This window comes from Gymnoscopelus braueri (assembly GCF_963280865.1).
Source record: "Gymnoscopelus braueri genome assembly, contig: SCAFFOLD_58, whole genome shotgun sequence".
NCBI classification, from domain to species: domain Eukaryota; kingdom Metazoa; phylum Chordata; class Actinopteri; order Myctophiformes; family Myctophidae; genus Gymnoscopelus; species Gymnoscopelus braueri.
Genome location: NW_027660470.1, coordinates 328,712 through 349,988, shown reverse-complemented (window position 1 = coordinate 349,988; position 21,277 = coordinate 328,712). Strand labels below are relative to the sequence as shown.

At 41.9% G+C, this 21,277-nt stretch overlaps 1 protein-coding gene across 1 annotated transcript in view; it reads right to left on the bottom strand.

Annotated features, from left to right (window-relative positions):
• jakmip3 (Janus kinase and microtubule interacting protein 3) overlaps nucleotides 1–21,277 on the bottom strand; it is a gene marked incomplete at both ends in the record, with an annotated part of 64,403 nt that overhangs the window by 6,323 nt on the left and 36,803 nt on the right. Inside the window, 5 exons of the mRNA XM_080457594.1 lie at nucleotides 1,945–2,010; nucleotides 15,412–15,465; nucleotides 15,857–15,955; nucleotides 18,427–18,525; nucleotides 20,060–20,122. Of these exons, the coding sequence (XP_080313720.1) occupies nucleotides 1,945–2,010; nucleotides 15,412–15,465; nucleotides 15,857–15,955; nucleotides 18,427–18,525; nucleotides 20,060–20,122 (381 nt within the window). The remainder of the gene's footprint in view (nucleotides 1–1,944; nucleotides 2,011–15,411; nucleotides 15,466–15,856; nucleotides 15,956–18,426; nucleotides 18,526–20,059; nucleotides 20,123–21,277) is intronic.

Here is a 21,277-nt window from a genome sequence, read left to right as displayed (position 1 = left end):
AACACTAGACATACACAACTAGTTAATATGGTTAACCTAGTTAAAAACACTAGACATACACAGCTAGTTAATATGGTTAACCTAGTTAAAAACACTAGACATACACAGCTAGTTAATATGGTTAACCTAGTTAAAAACACTAGACATACACAACTAGTTAATATGGTTAACCTAGTTATAAACCAATAGACATACACAACTAGTTAATATGGTTAACCTAGTTAAAAACCACTAGATATACACAACTAGTTAATATGGTTAACTAGTTATAACCACTAGACATACACAACTAGTTAATATGGTTAACTAGTTATAACCACTAGACATACACAACTAGTTAATATGGTTAACTAGTTATAACCACTAGATATACACACAACTAGTTAATATGGTTAACTAGTTATAACCACTAGATATACACACAACTAGTTAATATGGTATAATGTAGTAGTTGTTGGTAGGTATTTAGTTAATTATGTAACAGTAGGTTGATAGGTAGATATTGAGTTAATTATTTAGTTATGTATGTACTGGTGTGGCAGTTCACCCTGCCACTGAAAATGCATTATGACCTAATATAAGTTCCTGTGTTATTTTCCCCATAAAATGCTACCACACCTTAAAGTTAAAGGTTGAATTATTCTTTAATGTTTAAGTTGCAGAGAATGATATCTGTTTGCTTGTATTGATTTATTGTTTGATGGTTGTTTGCTTGCATTGACTCACGTGTAGGGAGCATGGAATCAAACATGCCCAGTCCACCCATGCTGAACCATACCAACTGTGGGTTGGTGTGAAGTGGGAAATTGTGTACTCTAATTATTATTCATTATTACGTGGGTCATTATTCGAGTAAAATGTGACACTTTAAAATGTGTATATAAATTGTAATGTCTCTGTACATTGGGAATTAGCTGGTTAAATTGAGGATTCAATTCAGGTTTGGTACGGTCCAATTAATGGGAGGGGCCTAGCCTATATAAGAAGGAGGACCTGCCACTGCTTGGCAGTGGAGGAAGGACTGTTGAGGAGGAAGGATCCAAGGCCAATCTGTCCAGTGCTGTAAATAGCTGTGCTTCATTTGTTTTCCTGATCTGTAAAAAGGTTAATAAAAAAACCCCACTTCTTCTCTGCATCAAGGATTCTGTCTGGCTATTTTTGGCAGTTTTGCCATTTTACTATTGGTTTCAAACTGTCCCTTTTGGCAAACACTACCCTCAATAGGTCAGAGTGTGACAAATGGTTAGGTTGATAGGTAGATATTTAGTTATTAATGTTAGAGTTAGGTTGATAGGTAGGTGTTTAAAGGTTATTATTATCATTATTATTATTATTATTATTATTATTATTATTATTATTATTATTATTATTATTATTAGGAGGGTAGCTAATAGGTGTGTTTTTTTTTATCCCACGATTTTGTAACCCCATTTTTTACACCCAGTGCCAATTGTCTATGTAATCCTGGGCACTACCTTCCATCTGCCAACCTAGGGAGGCCAGGGCCGAGCTCATGCCTCCTTCAATGCATGAGAGCCAACTGACCTTCTTATCACCTAACGGGGGAGTTTCCCTGGTTGGACGTAGCGCGTGGAAGGAACACGTTATTCCAACCAGTTCCCTTCCCCTCCATCCCTGCGGGAATCGAACCCAGGACCTTCTAGCTGTGAGGCGACAGCGCTACCGACTGCGCCATCGTGCCCCCCGTAGCTAACAGGTAGGTTGATAGGTAGGTATTTAGTTATTAATGTAGTAGTTAGGTTGATAGGTAGGTATTTAGTAGTTATTAAGGTAGTAGTTAGGATGATAGGTAAGTATTTAGTTATTAAGGTAGTAGTTAGGTTGATAGGTAGGTATTTAGTTAAGATATTAATGTACAAGGTAGGTTGATAGGTAGGTATATAGTTATTAATGTAGTAGTTAGGTTGGTAGGTAGGTGTTTACCTTCTCCGCTAAGGTCAGTACTGTCCTGGCATGAATGATCACCACCTGCTCATCATTGGTCAGATTCTGTAGGAAAGAAACAATAAAAAAGTATAAAAAGGTTTATACCGAATCCTACACATGAAGTCACCTCCTACACATGAAGTCACCTCCTACATATGAAGTCACCTCCTACATATGAAGTCACCTCCTACACATGAGGTCACCTCCTACACATGAAGTCACCTCCTACACATGAAGTCACCTCCTACACATGAAGTCACCTCCTACACATGAAGTCACCTCCTACACATGAAGTCACCTCCTACACATGAAGTCACCTCCTACACATGAAGTCACCTCCTACACAGACTAGTCACCTCCTACACATGAAGTCACCTCCTACACATGAAGTCACCTCCTACACAGACTAGTCACCTCCTACACATGAAGTCACCTCCTACACATGAAGTCACCTCCTACACATGAAGTCACCTCCTACACAGACTAGTCACCTCCTACACATGAAGTCACCTCCTACACATGAAGTCACCTCCTACACATGAAGTCACCTCCTACATATGAAGTCACCTCCTACACATGAAGTCACCTCCTACATATGAAGTCACCTCCTACACATGAAGTCACCTCCTACACATGAAGTCACCTCCTACACATGAAGTCACCTCCTACACATGAAGTCACCTCCTACACATGAAGTCACCTCCTACACAGACTAGTCACCTGCTACACATGAAGTCACCTCCTACACATGAAGTCACCTCCTACACATGAAGTCACCTCCTACACATGAAGTCACCTCCTACACATGAAGTCACCTCCTACACAGACTAGTCACCTGCTACACATGAAGTCACCTCCTACACATGAAGTCACCTCCTACACAGACTAGTCACCTCCTACACATGAAGTCACCTCCTACACATGAAGTCACCTCCTACACATGAAGTCACCTCCTACACAGACTAGTCACCTCCTACACATGAAGTCACCTCCTACACATGAAGTCACCTCCTACACATGAAGTCACCTCCTACACATGAAGTCACCTCCTACACAGACTAGTCACCTCCTACACATGAAGTCACCTCCTACACATGAAGTCACCTCCTACACATGAAGTCACCTCCTACACATGAAGTCACCTCCTACACATGAAGTCACCTCCTACACATGAAGTCACCTCCTACACATGAAGTCACCTCCTACACATGAAGTCACCTCCTACACAGACTAGTCACCTCCTACACATGAAGTCACCTCCTACACATGAAGTCACCTCCTACACATGAAGTCACCTCCTACACATGAAGTCACCTCCTACACAGACTAGTCACCTCCTACACATGAAGTCACCTCCTACACATGAAGTCACCTCCTACACAGACTAGTCACCTCCTACACATGAAGTCACCTCCTACACATGAAGTCACCTCCTACACATGAAGTCACCTCCTACACATGAAGTCACCTCCTACACATGAAGTCACCTCCTACACATGAAGTCACCTCCTACACATGAAGTCACCTCCTACACATGAAGTCACCTCCTACATATGAAGTCACCTCCTACACATGAAGTCACCTCCTACACATGAAGTCACCTCCTACACATGAAGTCACCTCCTACACATGAAGTCACCTCCTACACATGAAGTCACCTCCTACACATGAAGTCACCTCCTACATATGAAGTCACCTCCTACACATGAAGTCACCTCCTACACATGAAGTCACCTCCTACACATGAAGTCACCTCCTACACATGAAGTCACCTCCTACACATGAAGTCACCTCCTACACATGAAGTCACCTCCTACATATGAAGTCACCTCCTACACAGACTAGTCACCTCCTACACATGAAGTCACCTCCTACACATGAAGTCACCTCCTACACATGAAGTCACCTCCTACACAGACTAGTCACCTCCTACACATGAAGTCACCTCCTACACAGACTAGTCACCTCCTACACATGAAGTCACCTCCTACACATGAAGTCACCTCCTACACATGAAGTCACCTCCTACACAGACTAGTCACCTCCTACACATGAAGTCACCTCCTACACAGACTAGTCACCTCCTACACATGAAGTCACCTCCTACACATGAAGTCACCTCCTACACATGAAGTCACCTCCTACACATGAAGTCACCTCCTACACATGAAGTCACCTCCTACACATGAAGTCACCTCCTACACATGAAGTCACCTCCTACATATGAAGTCACCTCCTACACATGAAGTCACCTCCTACACATGAAGTCACCTCCTACACATGAAGTCACCTCCTACACATGAAGTCACCTCCTACACATGAAGTCACCTCCTACACATGAAGTCACCTCCTACACATGAAGTCACCTCCTACACATGAAGTCACCTCCTACACAGACTAGTCACCTCCTACACATGAAGTCACCTCCTACACAGACTAGTCACCTCCTACACATGAAGTCACCTCCTACACATGAAGTCACCTCCTACACAGACTAGTCACCTCCTACACATGAAGTCACCTCCTACACATGAAGTCACCTCCTACACATGAAGTCACCTCCTACACATGAAGTCACCTCCTACACATGAAGTCACCTCCTACACATGAAGTCACCTCCTACATATGAAGTCACCTCCTACATATGAAGTCACCTCCTACACATGAAGTCACCTCCTACACATGAAGTCACCTCCTACACATGAAGTCACCTCCTACACATGAAGTCACCTCCTACATATGAAGTCACCTCCTACACATGAAGTCACCTCCTACACATGAAGTCACCTCCTACACAGACTAGTCACCTCCTACACATGAAGTCACCTCCTACACATGAAGTCACCTCCTACACATGAAGTCACCTCCTACACATGAAGTCACCTCCTACACAGACTAGTCACCTCCTACACATGAAGTCACCTCCTACACATGAAGTCACCTCCTACACAGACTAGTCACCTCCTACACATGAAGTCACCTCCTACACATGAAGTCACCTCCTACACATGAAGTCACCTCCTACACATGAAGTCACCTCCTACACATGAAGTCACCTCCTACACATGAAGTCACCTCCTACACAGACTAGTCACCTCCTACACATGAAGTCACCTCCTACACATGAAGTCACCTCCTACATATGAAGTCACCTCCTACACATGAAGTCACCTCCTACATATGAAGTCACCTCCTACACATGAAGTCACCTCCTACATATGAGACACCTCCTACATATGAAGTCTCCTCCTACACTGGAAGTCACCTCCTACACATGAAGTCACCTCTACATATGAAGTCACCTCCTACACATGAAGTCACCTCCTACACATGAAGTCACATCCTACAACATGAAGTCACCTCTACACAGACTAGTCACCTCCTATCCGCTAAGTCACATGAAGTCACCTCCTACCAACAACTTGAAGTCACCTCCTACACATGAAGTCACCTCCTACACATGAAGTCACCTCCTACACATGAAGTCACCTCCTACATATGAAGTCACCTCCTACACATGAAGTCACCTCCTACATATGAAGTCACCTCCTACATATGAAGTCACCTCCTACACAATGAAGTCACCTCCCTACACATGAAGTCACCTCCTACACATGAAAGTCACCTCCTACACATGAAGTCACCTCCTACACATGAAGTCACCTCCTACACATGAAGTCACCTCCTACACATGAAAGTCACCTCCTACACATGAAGTCACCTCCTACACATTGAAGTCACCTCCTACACATGAAGTCACCTCCTACAAAGACTAGTCACCTCCTACACATGAAGTCACCTCCTACACATGAAGTCACCTCCTACACATGAAGTCACCTCCTACACATGAAGTCACCTCCTACACATGAAGTCACCTCCTACACATGAAGTCACCTCCTACACATGAAGTCACCTCCTACACATGAAGTCACCTCCTACACATGAAGTCACCTCCTACACATGAGTCACCTCCTACACATGAAGTCACCTCCTACACATGAAGTCACCTCCTACACATGAAGTCACCTCCTACACAGACTAGTCACATCCTACATATGAAGTCACCTCCTACACATGAAGTCACCTCCTACACATGAAGTCACCTCCTACATATGAAGTCACCTCCTACACATGAAGTCACCTCCTACACATGAAGTCACCTCCTACACATGAAGTCACCTCCTACATATGAAGTCACCTCCTACACATGAAGTCACCTCCTACACATGAAGTCACCTCCTACACATGAAGTCACCTCCTACACATGAAGTCACCTCCTACACATGAAGTCACCTCCTACACAGACTAGTCACCTCCTACACATGAAGTCACCTCCTACACATGAAGTCACCTCCTACACATGAAGTCACCTCCTACACAGACTAGTCACCTCCTACACATGAAGTCACCTCCTACACATGAAGTCACCTCCTACACATGAAGTCACCTCCTACACATGAAGTCACCTCCTACACATGAAGTCACCTCCTACACATGAAGTCACCTCCTACACATGAAGTCACCTCCTACACATGAAGTCACCTCCTACACATGAAGTCACCTCCTACACATGAAGTCACCTCCTACACAGACTAGTCACCTCCTACACATGAAGTCACCTCCTACACATGAAGTCACCTCCTACACATGAAGTCACCTCCTACACATGAAGTCACCTCCTACACATGACTAGTCACCTCCTACACATGAAGTCACCTCCTACACATGAAGTCACCTCCTACACATGAAGTCACCTCCTACACATGAAGTCACCTCCTACACATGAAGTCACCTCCTACACATGAAGTCACCTCCTACACAGACTAGTCACCTCCTACACATGAAGTCACCTCCTACACATGAAGTCACCTCCTACACATGAAGTCACCTCCTACACATGAAGTCACCTCCTACACATGAAGTCACCTCCTACACATGAAGTCACCTCCTACACATGAAGTCACCTCCTACACAGAAGTCACCTCCTACACATGAAGTCACCTCCTACACAGACTAGTCACCTCCTACACATGAAGTCACCTCCTACACATGAAGTCACCTCCTACACATGAAGTCACCTCCTACACATGACTAGTCACCTCCTACACATGAAGTCACCTCCTACACATGAAGTCACCTCCTACACAGACTAGTCACCTCCTACACATGAAGTCACCTCCTACACATGAAGTCACCTCCTACACAGACTAGTCACCTCCTACACATGAAGTCACCTCCTACACATGAAGTCACCTCCTACACATGAAGTCACCTCCTACACATGAAGTCACCTCCTACACATGAAGTCACCTCCTACACAGACTAGTCACCTCCTACACATGAAGTCACCTCCTACACATGAAGTCACCTCCTACATATGAAGTCACCTCCTACATATGAAGTCACCTCCTACACATGAAGTCACCTACACATGAAGTCACCTCCTACACATGAAGTCACCTACACATGAAGTCACCTCCTACACATGAAGTCACCTCCTACACATGAAGTCACCTCCTACATATGAAGTCACCTCCTACACATGAAGTCACCTCCTACACATGAAGTCACCTCCTACACATGAAGTCACCTCCTACACATGAAGTCACCTCCTACACATGAAGTCACCTCCTACATATGAAGTCACCTCCTACACATGAAGTCACCTCCTACACAGACTAGTCACCTCCTACACATGAAGTCACCTCCTACACATGAAGTCACCTCCTACACAGACTAGTCACCTCCTACACATGAAGTCACCTCCTACACATGAAGTCACCTCCTACACATGAAGTCACCTCCTACACATGAAGTCACCTCCTACATATGAAGTCACCTCCTACACATGAAGTCACCTCCTACATATGAAGTCACCTCCTACACATGAAGTCACCTCCTACACATGAAGTCACCTCCTACACATGAAGTCACCTCCTACACATGAAGTCACCTCCTACACATGAAGTCACCTCCTACACATGAAGTCACCTCCTACATATGAAGTCACCTCCTACACATGAAGTCACCTCCTACACATGAAGTCACCTCCTACATATGAAGTCACCTCCTACATATGAAGTCACCTCCTACACATGAAGTCACCTCCTACACATGAAGTCACCTCCTACACATGAAGTCACCTCCTACACATGAAGTCACCTCCTACACATGAAGTCACCTCCTACATATGAAGTCACCTCCTACACATGAAGTCACCTCCTACACATGAAGTCACCTCCTACACATGAAGTCACCTCCTACACATGAAGTCACCTCCTACACAGACTAGTCACCTCCTACACATGAAGTCACCTCCTACACATGAAGTCACCTCCTACACATGAAGTCACCTCCTACACATGAAGTCACCTCCTACACAGACTAGTCACCTCCTACACATGAAGTCACCTCCTACACATGAAGTCACCTCCTACATATGAAGTCACCTCCTACATATGAAGTCACCTCCTACACATGAAGTCACCTCCTACACATGAAGTCACCTCCTACACATGAAGTCACCTCCTACATATGAAGTCACCTCCTACACATGAAGTCACCTCCTACACATGAAGTCACCTCCTACACATGAAGTCACCTCCTACACATGAAGTCACCTCCTACACATGAAGTCACCTCCTACATATGAAGTCACCTCCTACACATGAAGTCACCTCCTACATATGAAGTCACCTCCTACACATGAAGTCACCTCCTACACATGAAGTCACCTCCTACACAGACTAGTCACCTCCTACACATGAAGTCACCTCCTACACATGAAGTCACCTCCTACACAGACTAGTCACCTCCTACACATGAAGTCACCTCCTACACATGAAGTCACCTCCTACACATGAAGTCACCTCCTACATATGAAGTCACCTCCTACATATGAAGTCACCTCCTACACATGAAGTCACCTCCTACACATGAAGTCACCTCCTACACATGAAGTCACCTCCTACACATGAAGTCACCTCCTACACATGAAGTCACCTCCTACATATGAAGTCACCTCCTACACATGAAGTCACCTCCTACACATGAAGTCACCTCCTACACATGAAGTCACCTCCTACACATGAAGTCACCTCCTACACATGAAGTCACCTCCTACACAGACTAGTCACCTCCTACACATGAAGTCACCTCCTACACATGAAGTCACCTCCTACACATGAAGTCACCTCCTACACATGAAGTCACCTCCTACACATGAAGTCACCTCCTACACATGAAGTCACCTCCTACACATGAAGTCACCTCCTACACAGACTAGTCACCTCCTACACATGAAGTCACCTCCTACACATGAAGTCACCTCCTACACATGAAGTCACCTCCTACACATGAAGTCACCTCCTACACATGAAGTCACCTCCTACACAGACTAGTCACATCCTACATATGAAGTCACCTCCTACATATGAAGTCACCTCCTACACAGACTAGTCACATCCTACACATGAAGTCACCTCCTACACATGAAGTCACCTCCTACACATGAAGTCACCTCCTACATATGAAGTCACCTCCTACACATGAAGTCACCTCCTACATATGAAGTCACCTCCTACACATGAAGTCACCTCCTACACATGAAGTCACCTCCTACATATGAAGTCACCTCCTACACATGAAGTCACCTCCTACACATGAAGTCACCTCCTACACATGAAGTCACCTCCTACACAGACTAGTCACCTCCTACACATGAAGTCACCTCCTACACATGAAGTCACCTCCTACACATGAAGTCACCTCCTACACATGAAGTCACCTCCTACACATGAAGTCACCTCCTACACATGAAGTCACCTCCTACATATGAAGTCACCTCCTACATATGAAGTCACCTCCTACACATGAAGTCACCTCCTACACATGAAGTCACCTCCTACACATGAAGTCACCTCCTACACATGAAGTCACCTCCTACACATGAAGTCACCTCCTACACAGACTAGTCACCTCCTACACATGAAGTCACCTCCTACACAGACTAGTCACCTCCTACACATGAAGTCACCTCCTACACATGAAGTCACCTCCTACACATGAAGTCACCTCCTACACATGAAGTCACCTCCTACACATGAAGTCACCTCCTACACAGACTAGTCACCTCCTACACATGAAGTCACCTCCTACACATGAAGTCACCTCCTACACAGACTAGTCACCTCCTACACATGAAGTCACCTCCTACACATGAAGTCACCTCCTACACATGAAGTCACCTCCTACACATGAAGTCACCTCCTACACATGAAGTCACCTCCTACACATGAAGTCACCTCCTACATATGAAGTCACCTCCTACACATGAAGTCACCTCCTACATATGAAGTCACCTCCTACACATGAAGTCACCTCCTACACATGAAGTCACCTCCTACATATGAAGTCACCTCCTACACATGAAGTCACCTCCTACACATGAAGTCACCTCCTACACATGAAGTCACCTCCTACATATGAAGTCACCTCCTACACATGAAGTCACCTCCTACATATGAAGTCACCTCCTACACATGAAGTCACCTCCTACACATGAAGTCACCTCCTACACATGAAGTCACCTCCTACACAGACTAGTCACATCCTACATATGAAGTCACCTCCTACACATGAAGTCACCTCCTACACATGAAGTCACCTCCTACACATGAAGTCACCTCCTACATATGAAGTCACCTCCTACACATGAAGTCACCTCCTACACAGACTAGTCACCTGCTACACATGAAGTCACCTCCTACACATGAAGTCACCTCCTACATATGAAGTCACCTCCTACACATGAAGTCACCTCCTACACATGAAGTCACCTCCTACACATGAAGTCACCTCCTACACATGAAGTCACCTCCTACACATGAAGTCACCTCCTACACATGAAGTCACCTCCTACACAGACTAGTCACCTCCTACACATGAAGTCACCTCCTACACAGACTAGTCACCTCCTACACATGAAGTCACCTCCTACACATGAAGTCACCTCCTACACATGAAGTCACCTCCTACACAGACTAGTCACCTCCTACACATGAAGTCACCTCCTACACATGAAGTCACCTCCTACATATGAAGTCACCTCCTACACATGAAGTCACCTCCTACACATGAAGTCACCTCCTACATATGAAGTCACCTCCTACATATGAAGTCACCTCCTACATATGAAGTCACCTCCTACACATGAAGTCACCTCCTACATATGAAGTCACCTCCTACATATGAAGTCACCTCCTACATATGAAGTCACCTCCTACACATGAAGTCACCTCCTACACATGAAGTCACCTCCTACATATGAAGTCACCTCCTACACATGAAGTCACCTCCTACACATGAAGTCACCTCCTACACATGATGTCACCTCCTACACATGAAGTCACCTCCTACACATGAAGTCACCTCCTACACATGAAGTCACCTCCTACATATGAAGTCACCTCCTACACATGAAGTCACCTCCTACATATGAAGTCACCTCCTACACATGAAGTCACCTCCTACATATGAAGTCACCTCCTACACATGAAGTCACCTCCTACATATGAAGTCACCTCCTACACATGAAGTCACCTCCTACACATGAAGTCACCTCCTACATATGAAGTCACCTCCTACACATGAAGTCACCTCCTACACATGAAGTCACCTCCTACATATGAAGTCACCTCCTACACATGAAGTCACCTCCTACATATGAAGTCACCTCCTACACATGAAGTCACCTCCTACATATGAAGTCACCTCCTACATATGAAGTCACCTCCTACACATGAAGTCACCTCCTACACATGAAGTCACCTCCTACATATGAAGTCACCTCCTACACATGAAGTCACCTCCTACATATGAAGTCACCTCCTACATATGAAGTCACCTCCTACACATGAAGTCACCTCCTACACATGAAGTCACCTCCTACATATGAAGTCACCTCCTACATATGAAGTCACCTCCTACACATGAAGTCACCTCCTACACATGAAGTCACCTCCTACACATGAAGTCACCTCCTACACATGAAGTCACCTCCTACACATGAAGTCACCTCCTACACATGAAGTCACCTCCTACACATGAAGTCACCTCCTACACATGAAGTCACCTCCTACACATGAAGTCACCTCCTACACATGAAGTCACCTCCTACATATGAAGTCACCTCCTACATATGAAGTCACCTCCTACACATGAAGTCACCTCCTACACATGAAGTCACCTCCTACATATGAAGTCACCTCCTACACAGACTAGTCACCTCCTACACATGAAGTCACCTCCTACATATGAAGTCACCTCCTACATATGAAGTCACCTCCTACATATGAAGTCACCTCCTACATATGAAGTCACCTCCTACACATGAAGTCACCTCCTACACATGAAGTCACCTCCTACATATGAAGTCACCTCCTACACATGAAGTCACCTCCTACATATGAAGTCACCTCCTACACATGAAGTCACCTCCTACACATGAAGTCACCTCCTACACATGAAGTCACCTCCTACACAGACTAGTCACTTATCTGGATTACATCTAATATGAGTAGATCTATCTGGATTACATCTAATGTGAGTAGATTTATCTGGATTACATCTAATATGAGTAGATTTATCTGGATTACATCTAATATGAGTAGATTTATCAACCCAATCAAAGTATACAGGATATCAACCAAGTTAACCCATTAAGACCGGGAACGCATCTGTGTAACCACTTTATCCTTTGGCCAATTGTTGACTCAAATCTTTGCCTCTGGGGTTAGGGTTAGGTTTAGTTAGTTAGGTTAGGTTAGTTAGGGTTCCCTATTACTAAATATTAATAATATATAATATGAATTAATAATATATAATTTAATATAATCTTTGCCTCTGGGGGTCCCCATTACTAAATATTTAACCTCTGGGGGTCCCCATTACTACATATTTAACCTCTGGGGGTCCCCATTACTAAATATTTAACCTCTGGGGGTCCCTATTACTAAATATTTAACCTCTGTGGGTCCCCATTACTAAATATTTAACCTCTGGGGGTCCCTATTACTAAATATTTAACCTCTGTGGGTCCCCATTACTAAATATTTAACCTCTGGGAGTCCCTATTACTAAATATGTTGAGAAGGGGGTTGTCTGGGGGTCCCTATTACTAAATATTTAACCTCTGGGGGTCCCTATTACTAAATATTTAACCTCTGGGGGTCCCCATTACTAAATATTTAACCTCTGGGGGTCCCCATTACTAAATATTTTGAGAAGGGGGGTTGTCTGGGGGTCCCCATTACTAAATATTTAACCTCTGGGGTCCCTATTACTAAATATGTTGAGAAGGGGTTGTCTGGGGGTCCCTATTACTAAATATTTAACCTCTGGGGGTCCCTATTACTAAATATTTAACCTCTGGGGGTCCCCATTACTAAATATTTAACCTCTGGGGGTCCCCATTACTAAATATTTTGAGAAGGGGGGTTGTCTGGGGGTCCCTATTACTAAATATGTTGAGAAGGGGGGTTGTCTGGGGGTCCCCATTACTAAATATTTAACCTCTGGGGGTCCCCATTACTAAATATTTAACCTCTGGGGGTCCCTATTACTAAATATTTTGAGAAGGGGGGTTGTCTGGGGGTCCCCATTACTAAATATTTAACCTCTGGGGGTCCCTATTACTAAATATGTTGAGAAGGGGGGTTGTCGGCGGCCAAATACATATAGGCCTTATTTTGGGGGTCCTTGCATGAAAACGTTTGAGCTGTAGCAACAAACTGTTAGGGTTTAGAAGACATTTATAGAATGGGTCTCAGGTCTTAATGGGTTAAAGTACATTTCATAGTACATGAAGACTAAATAGATCTACCAGACTATCCAGGCTAAATGTGTCAGTACAGCATCACAAACATTTGAACCACTTTATCCATATATATGTGGGATAAGCTTAAGCCACCCCCTATTTTTGGGCGGTGAAACCGCCCCTATATGTGAGGTTTGGATATTTGCACCCCCCAATCCTGCGCTCTGATTGGCCACCAGTGTACCCCCCTAACCCTGCACCGTGATTGGCCAATCACAGTCAATTCAGGACTGTGATTGGCTAGTGAAACATGACACATGTGCATAGCCCTATAAATAGGACTATGCACTTAAAAAAAACACATTTATGGGTTTTTTTAAGTTAGGGGTGTACAATGGTTGGTCCACAATATTACTTTTCTTTAAGTGAACTTCCATCACTGTGATGACCACTGTGACCACACCGCCCACTTCACACTGGATTTTTTTGTGTCTATTGAGCTATATTGTGTTGTTTATTGCATTGTAATTCATTGCTATTCGAGTTTATAGTATATTTCATGGTGCAAGTTAAATAGTTAAAAAGAGAGAGTTCATGCTTAAGTGTATTTCATTTCTGTCATATTGTTATCTGTAATGTTAGTCTTCACTAAAATAGTCACTGTGTTCCAATCCTGCCAAAGATAACACATACAGAGCAATAGCTCCGCCGCGCCACAAGGGGGCATTACACTCCAGTGAGCGCAACAGGTTTCTGTCAGTCAAAGAGTCAAGAGAAGGATCCAGTACATCCTGTCATTGTAATGAAGCACACTGGACAGAAACGTGGCTAATTCATGTTTATGTGTTTTACTGCAGGTGAGATATGATAAAGTGGGTTAACTGAGACACATGAAGTAGAATATGACCAGGGGGTATTTTGATGGTGGAAAAGTTGGCCGTTTTGACTCCACAATGTTTGTTTGGTAGTAATTGTCCTCCATGCTGGTAGCTTAGCTTAGCAGCTTAGCTTAGCCTACTAGTATGTTGGAACAGAACTAGTAAAGCGGTTTTTGTATGAATATGATGTTATTTCTGTTTATGTATGATTCAGTATGTCCAGTTACAGTATAAGGGCCAGTCAAAGAGAAGGATCCATACATCCTGTCATTGTATTGAAGCAGACTGGACAGAAACGTGCCTAATTCATGTTTATGTGTTTTAAACTGTCTTATTGCAGTAAAAAAGATGAACAACTCAAATCACACTGATATGGACTCCTTCATTCATTGAAGTGTGTAACATATACGTTGGCTAAGTATTCAAACATAGTAGATGGTACGAGCTCATAGCGTTTGATGAAGAGCTTGTACATCTGCTGTTTTAAAACATTTTTGAAAAATATCAAAAGCTTTTCAGATGGGGGTCCGCGGCCAAAGGCCAAGGGGTCCTTGACTTGAAAAATAACCACTGAGTTAGATTATTAAAGTTAAAATTTATAACCCACCCTGTGAGAACATGTACTACAAATGTAATGTTCAATTTATAACCAACCCTCCGATAACGTTATTAAAAAATACAATATTTACCAAAATATGTAAAAAATATAAATCAATGTACAACAAACCCTGTGAAAACATAGATTACAAAGAAAAAGCAACATACACTTACGGCGTTATCTCCCAGAATATCTAGCTTCTTCATCAACTCACAGATCACAATGTCCTGAAAAACACGAATAATAATAATAATAATAATAATAATAATAATCTGTTACTGAACAAACACTCTATAGTAATGATTACTATCACAATATAGATCTATTTAACACTGTTACTGAACAAACACTTTATAGTAATGATTACTATCACAATATAGATCTATTTAACACTGTTACTGAACAAACACTCTATAGTAATGATTACTATCACAATATAGATCTATTTAACACTGTTACTGAACAAACGGTCTAGAGTAATGATTACTATCACAATATAGAGCTATTTAACACTGTTACAGAACAAACACTCTAGAGTAATGATTACTATCACAATATAGAGCTATTTAACACTGTTACTGGACAAACACTAATAGCCTATAAAGACAGTTTTCTTACCGTCACTCCTTCAGCCTCACAGTACAGCTGCAGAGGACTGAGGCCTTCTGGGAAATGTAGTTGTTGGAAGTTGATGGCCGGAGACCTCCTCTCTCTCTCCTAAACAACACAGTGTTGCCATAGAAACACATCAGATCATAAGAAACAAAAAACAAACAAACCAACCAACCAACCAATGTCCCACCTTACTGGTCAGCTCCCAGTAACTATGGTTTTACTTATAGACATATAAAGGTAGACGCCTCCTTCGGCTCTGAGGCGTTCGTATCTCGGTCGTGCTTCCACTTCCTTCCGCTTCAGCAGGGCAAGCTGGAAACTTCCGGGTGCGTCACAGAAGGGGGGGGTTCGGTAGGCCAATCAGAGGCAGGTGGGGCGGGTCTTTTCTTAAGAGGCAGCCGCGCAGCAACTAGTCAGTTAGACGCGCTGTGATTGGCCAGTAGTCAAGTTGCCCTGCGGAAGAGCCTCGTATTGAGATATCAGTCGCTACAATGAACTGCAGAGGCCAATGAGGTATCTAGGTTTCTATATCTATGGTTTTACTGATCAGATCCCAGTAACTAGTTACTGGGATCTGACCAGTAACTAGTTACTGGTCAACTCCCAGTAACTATGGTTGTATTGGTCAATCAACTCCGAGTAACTATGGTTGTATTGGTCAGATCCCAGTAACTATAGTTATTGGGATCTGACCAGTACAACAATAGTTACTGGGATCTGACCAGTAACTATAGTTACTGGGATCTGACCAGTACAACCATAGTTACTGGGAGCTGACCAGTAACTATAGTTACTGGTCAGCTCCCAGTAACCACCAAATACCTAAATACTTTTTGAGCGGTGCAACCGCTCCTATAAGAGGGTTTAGGACCCATCTGTGGTGAAGGTTTTCCTTTCCGTCGTGAAAATGTGTCTTTCGCTGTGATGAAATTAACTTCAAACTTCGCAGACGCGCTGTGATTGGCTAGCGAGACGCATGATAAAATTAATAATAATGTAAAAAATGTAAGCACGTCACTTCGCAGGACGTGCTGTGATTGGCTACCGAGATGCATTATGAAATTAATAACTCATAAATAGCACCGCTCACTTCACACTGGGTGTGATTTTTGGGCGGTGTAGCCGCCCCTATAAGTGGGGTTGGGACACCTCATTAGCTGTATTGTGATTGGCTCATTAGTACACCCCTAGCTGTACTGTGATTGGCTGACTCTATTGGCTGACTCTATTCAGCACTGTGATTGGCTAGCGAGACACATGATGACATTAATAACCATTAATAACCTATAAATAGGATTATGCACTTCAAAATGTATTAATTTTTTTAAGTGAGCTTCCATCACTATGATGACCACTGTGATGACCACACCGCCCCTATATGTGAGGTTTGGATTTTGCACCCCCCCATCCCTGCGCTGTGATTGGCCACCAGTGTACCCCCCCTAACCCTGCACCGTGATTGGCCAATCACAGTCTATTCAGGACTGTGATTGGCTAGTGAAACATGACACATGTGCATAGCCCTATAAATAGGACTATGCACTTAAAAAAAACACATTTATGTTTTTTTTTAAGTTAGGGGTGTACAATGGTTGGTCCACAATATTACTTTTCTTTAAGTGAACTTCCATCACTGTGATGACCACTGTGACCACACCGCCCACTTCACACTGGGTGTGATTTTTGGGCGGTGAAACCGCCCCTATAAGTGAGGTTTGGAAATTTGTACAATTATCCTGCGCTGTGAAATTTGTACAATTATCCTGCGCTGTGATTGGCCAAAAAGTACCCCGATGCTTTGTGATTGGCCAGTGTCACATGACACATGTGCATAGCCCTATATAAGAAACCATAACTTGAAAAAAAACATAAATTTGTTTTTTTCAAGTTATGGTTCCGTCCATCATAAAGAGTGTTTCAATAAATGTATTTATCTTTTGTACATGATTGGTTGACTCCATTCAGTATTGTGATTAGCTAGCAAGACACCGCCCACTTCACACAGGGTGTGATTTTTTTACTTATACATACTTTTTTTCCGATTCAAGTCAATGGGAAAAATGCATTAATAAAAAACCCTAACCCTATAAATGAAACTTTATAACATATCTCTTATGTTATAAATAATGTATATAAATGTATAAATAAAAAACCCTAACCCTATAAATGAAACTTTATAACATATCTCTTATGTTATAAATAATGTATATAAATGTATAAATAAAAAACCCTAACCCTATAAATTAAACTTTATAACATATCTCTTAAAAAGGGAAGCACATGATTCTGATGAAGCCGGTGGATTTGACATATGGCTCGTATGTGTGTGGTAGGAGAACCGCTGCTGTTGCTGTTAATGGAATGTATTTTAGCTGTATATGACATTTGTGTTTTTTATTAATAGTTGTGTTTTTATTGTTTGCATGTTGGATGCCAGTGTGCCAAAGACAAATTCTTATTCTGTGTTACATTTTATAGAAAATAAAGTTTGCTTTATGTTTCATTCTAAACACTGACCTCCAGACTTATAGTTAGTTAGTTAGTACTAGTTAGTAGTATTTCTAAACACTGACCTCCAGCTCCAGGATTCTAAACTCCAGCAGCTCGTTCAGATCTTTGACGTCTTGAATGTCGTCTTGTAGTCTGAGATCATCGGAGGTCATCTGCTTTACCTAGGAGAAGAAACATCTGTTAAAACATCTGTTTTAGTCTGAGGTCATCTGAGGTCATCTATGTCCATCTTCTTCACATAGGAGCAGAAAAACATCTGTTAAAACATCTGTTTCCATCTTCTTCACCTGTAGATTAACATGAAAACATCTGTTAAAACATCTGTTTTAGTCTGAGGTCATCTGAGGTCATCTGTGTCCATCTTCTTCACATAGGAGCAGAAAAACATGGTGTTCAGTGGTCAGATGGTGTTAAGTGGTCAGATGGTGTTAAGTGGTCAGGTGGTGTTAAGTGGTCGGATGGTGTGTCAGGTGGTGTTAAGTGGTCAGGTGGTGTTAAGTGGTCAGATGGTGTTAAGTGGTCAGATGGTGTTAAGTGATCAGGTGGTGTTAAGTGGTCAGGTGGTGTTAAGTGGTCAGGTGGTGTGTCAGGTGGTGTTAAGTGGGCAGGTGGTGTTAAGTGGTCAGGTGGTGTTAAGTGGTCAGGGGGTGTTAAGTTAATTTCTTTAAAAAAAAATGTCCCACAGAACCAGGAGATATAATTTTTTGAAGATTTAGACTCCTATCCACTTCCTGGTTAACTTATTACTTAAAAAGCCTGTATCTCGGCTCCTGTGTTTTACTGTATTTTTGCCGAAACATGTTATTGTTAACGGCGTATATAAACAAATGGGAGGTAGCAACCATCAGAAGAAGCACAGTGAAACCCTCCATGATTAGCAACCATCAGAAGAAGCACAGTGAAACCCTCTGTGATTAGCAACCATCAGATGAAGCACAGTGAAACCCTCTGTGATTAGCAACCATCAGATGAAGCACAGTGAAACCCTCTGTGATTAGCAACCATCAGAAGAAGCACAGTGAAACCCTCTGTGATTAGCAACCATCAGATGAAGCACAGTGAAACCCTCTGTGATTAGCAACCATCAGATGAAGCACAGTGAAACCCTCTGTGATTAGCAACCATCAGATGAAGCACAGTGAAACCCTCTGTGATTAGCAACCATCAGATGAAGCACAGTGAAACCCTCTGTGATTAGCAACCATCAGATGAAGCACAGTGAAACCCTCTGTGATTAGCAACCATCAGAAGAAGCACAGTGAAACCCTACGTGATTAGCAACCATCAGATGAAGCACAGTGAAACCCTCCGTGATTAGCAACCATCAGAAGAAGCACAGTGAAACCCTACGTGATTAGCAACCATCAGAAGAAGCACAGTGAAACCCTCCTTCTTTAGCTACCATCAGATGAAGCACAGTGAAACCCTCTGTGATTAGCAACCATCAGAAGAAGCACAGTGAAACCCTCTGTGATTAGCAACCATCAGAAGAAGCACAGTGAAACCCTCTGTGATTAGCAACCATCAGATGAAGCACAGTGAAACCCTCTGTGATTAGCAACCATCAGATGAAGCACAGTGAAACCCTCTGTGATTAGCAACCATCAGGCGGTTGATCATACTGGAGATAAATATTCTGTGATATTCTTAAGAGATAAATGGTTGCTGTTGCATTGTGGGAATTGAATGCTTTACCTTTTCCACCAGTTCCTGGTTGCGCTGATATAAGGCCTGTTTCTCCTCCACCCACTTGACATCCTGTAATACACAATATTATATTTTATTAAAGCATATTATGATGTCAGAGTTGTTCATTTAGCTCTATTCTATTAACCCATTAAAACCTACAAATGTCTTCTAAATCACTTCTCACACTTTCAAGATTTTTTAAAAAATGTTCAAAAATAGCAGTACTTGCTTGGCGGCCATACTATATATTATAGTATTGTATAGTCTACACATTAAACCATACTATATATTATAGTATTTTATAGTCTATACATTAAACCATACTATATATTATAGTATTTTATAGTCTATACATTAAACCATACTATATATTATAGTATTTTATAGTCTACACATTAAACCATACTATATATTATAGTATTTTATAGTCTACACATTAAACCATACTATATATTATAGTATTTTATAGTCTATACATTAAACCATACTATATATTATAGTATTTTATAGTCTACGCATTAAACCATACTATATATTATAGTATTTTATAGTCTACGCATTAAACCATACTATATATTATAGTATTTTATAGTCTACGCATTAAACCATACTATATATTATAGTATTTTATAGTCTACGCATTAAACCATACTATATATTATAGTATTTTATAGTCTACACATTAAACCATACTATATATTATAGTATTTTATAGTCTACGCATTAAACCATACTATATATTATAGTATTTTATAGTCTACGCATTAAACCATACTATATATTATAGTATTTTATAGTCTACACATTAAACCATACTATATATTATAGTATTTTATAGTCTACACATTAAACCATACTATATATTATAGTATTTTATAGTCTACACATTAAGCCATACTATATATTATAGTATTTTATAGTCTACACATTAAACCATACTATATATTATAGTATTTTATAGTCTACACATTAAACCATACTATATATTATAGTATTTTATAGTCTACACATTAAACCATATTATATATTATAGTATTTTATAGTCTACACATTAAACCATACTATATATTATAGTATTTTATAGTGTACACATTAAACCATATTATATATTATAGTATTTTATAGTCTACACAATTAAACCATATTATATATTATAGTATTTTATAGTCTACACATTAAACCATACTATATATTATAGTATTTTATAGTCTACACATTAAACCA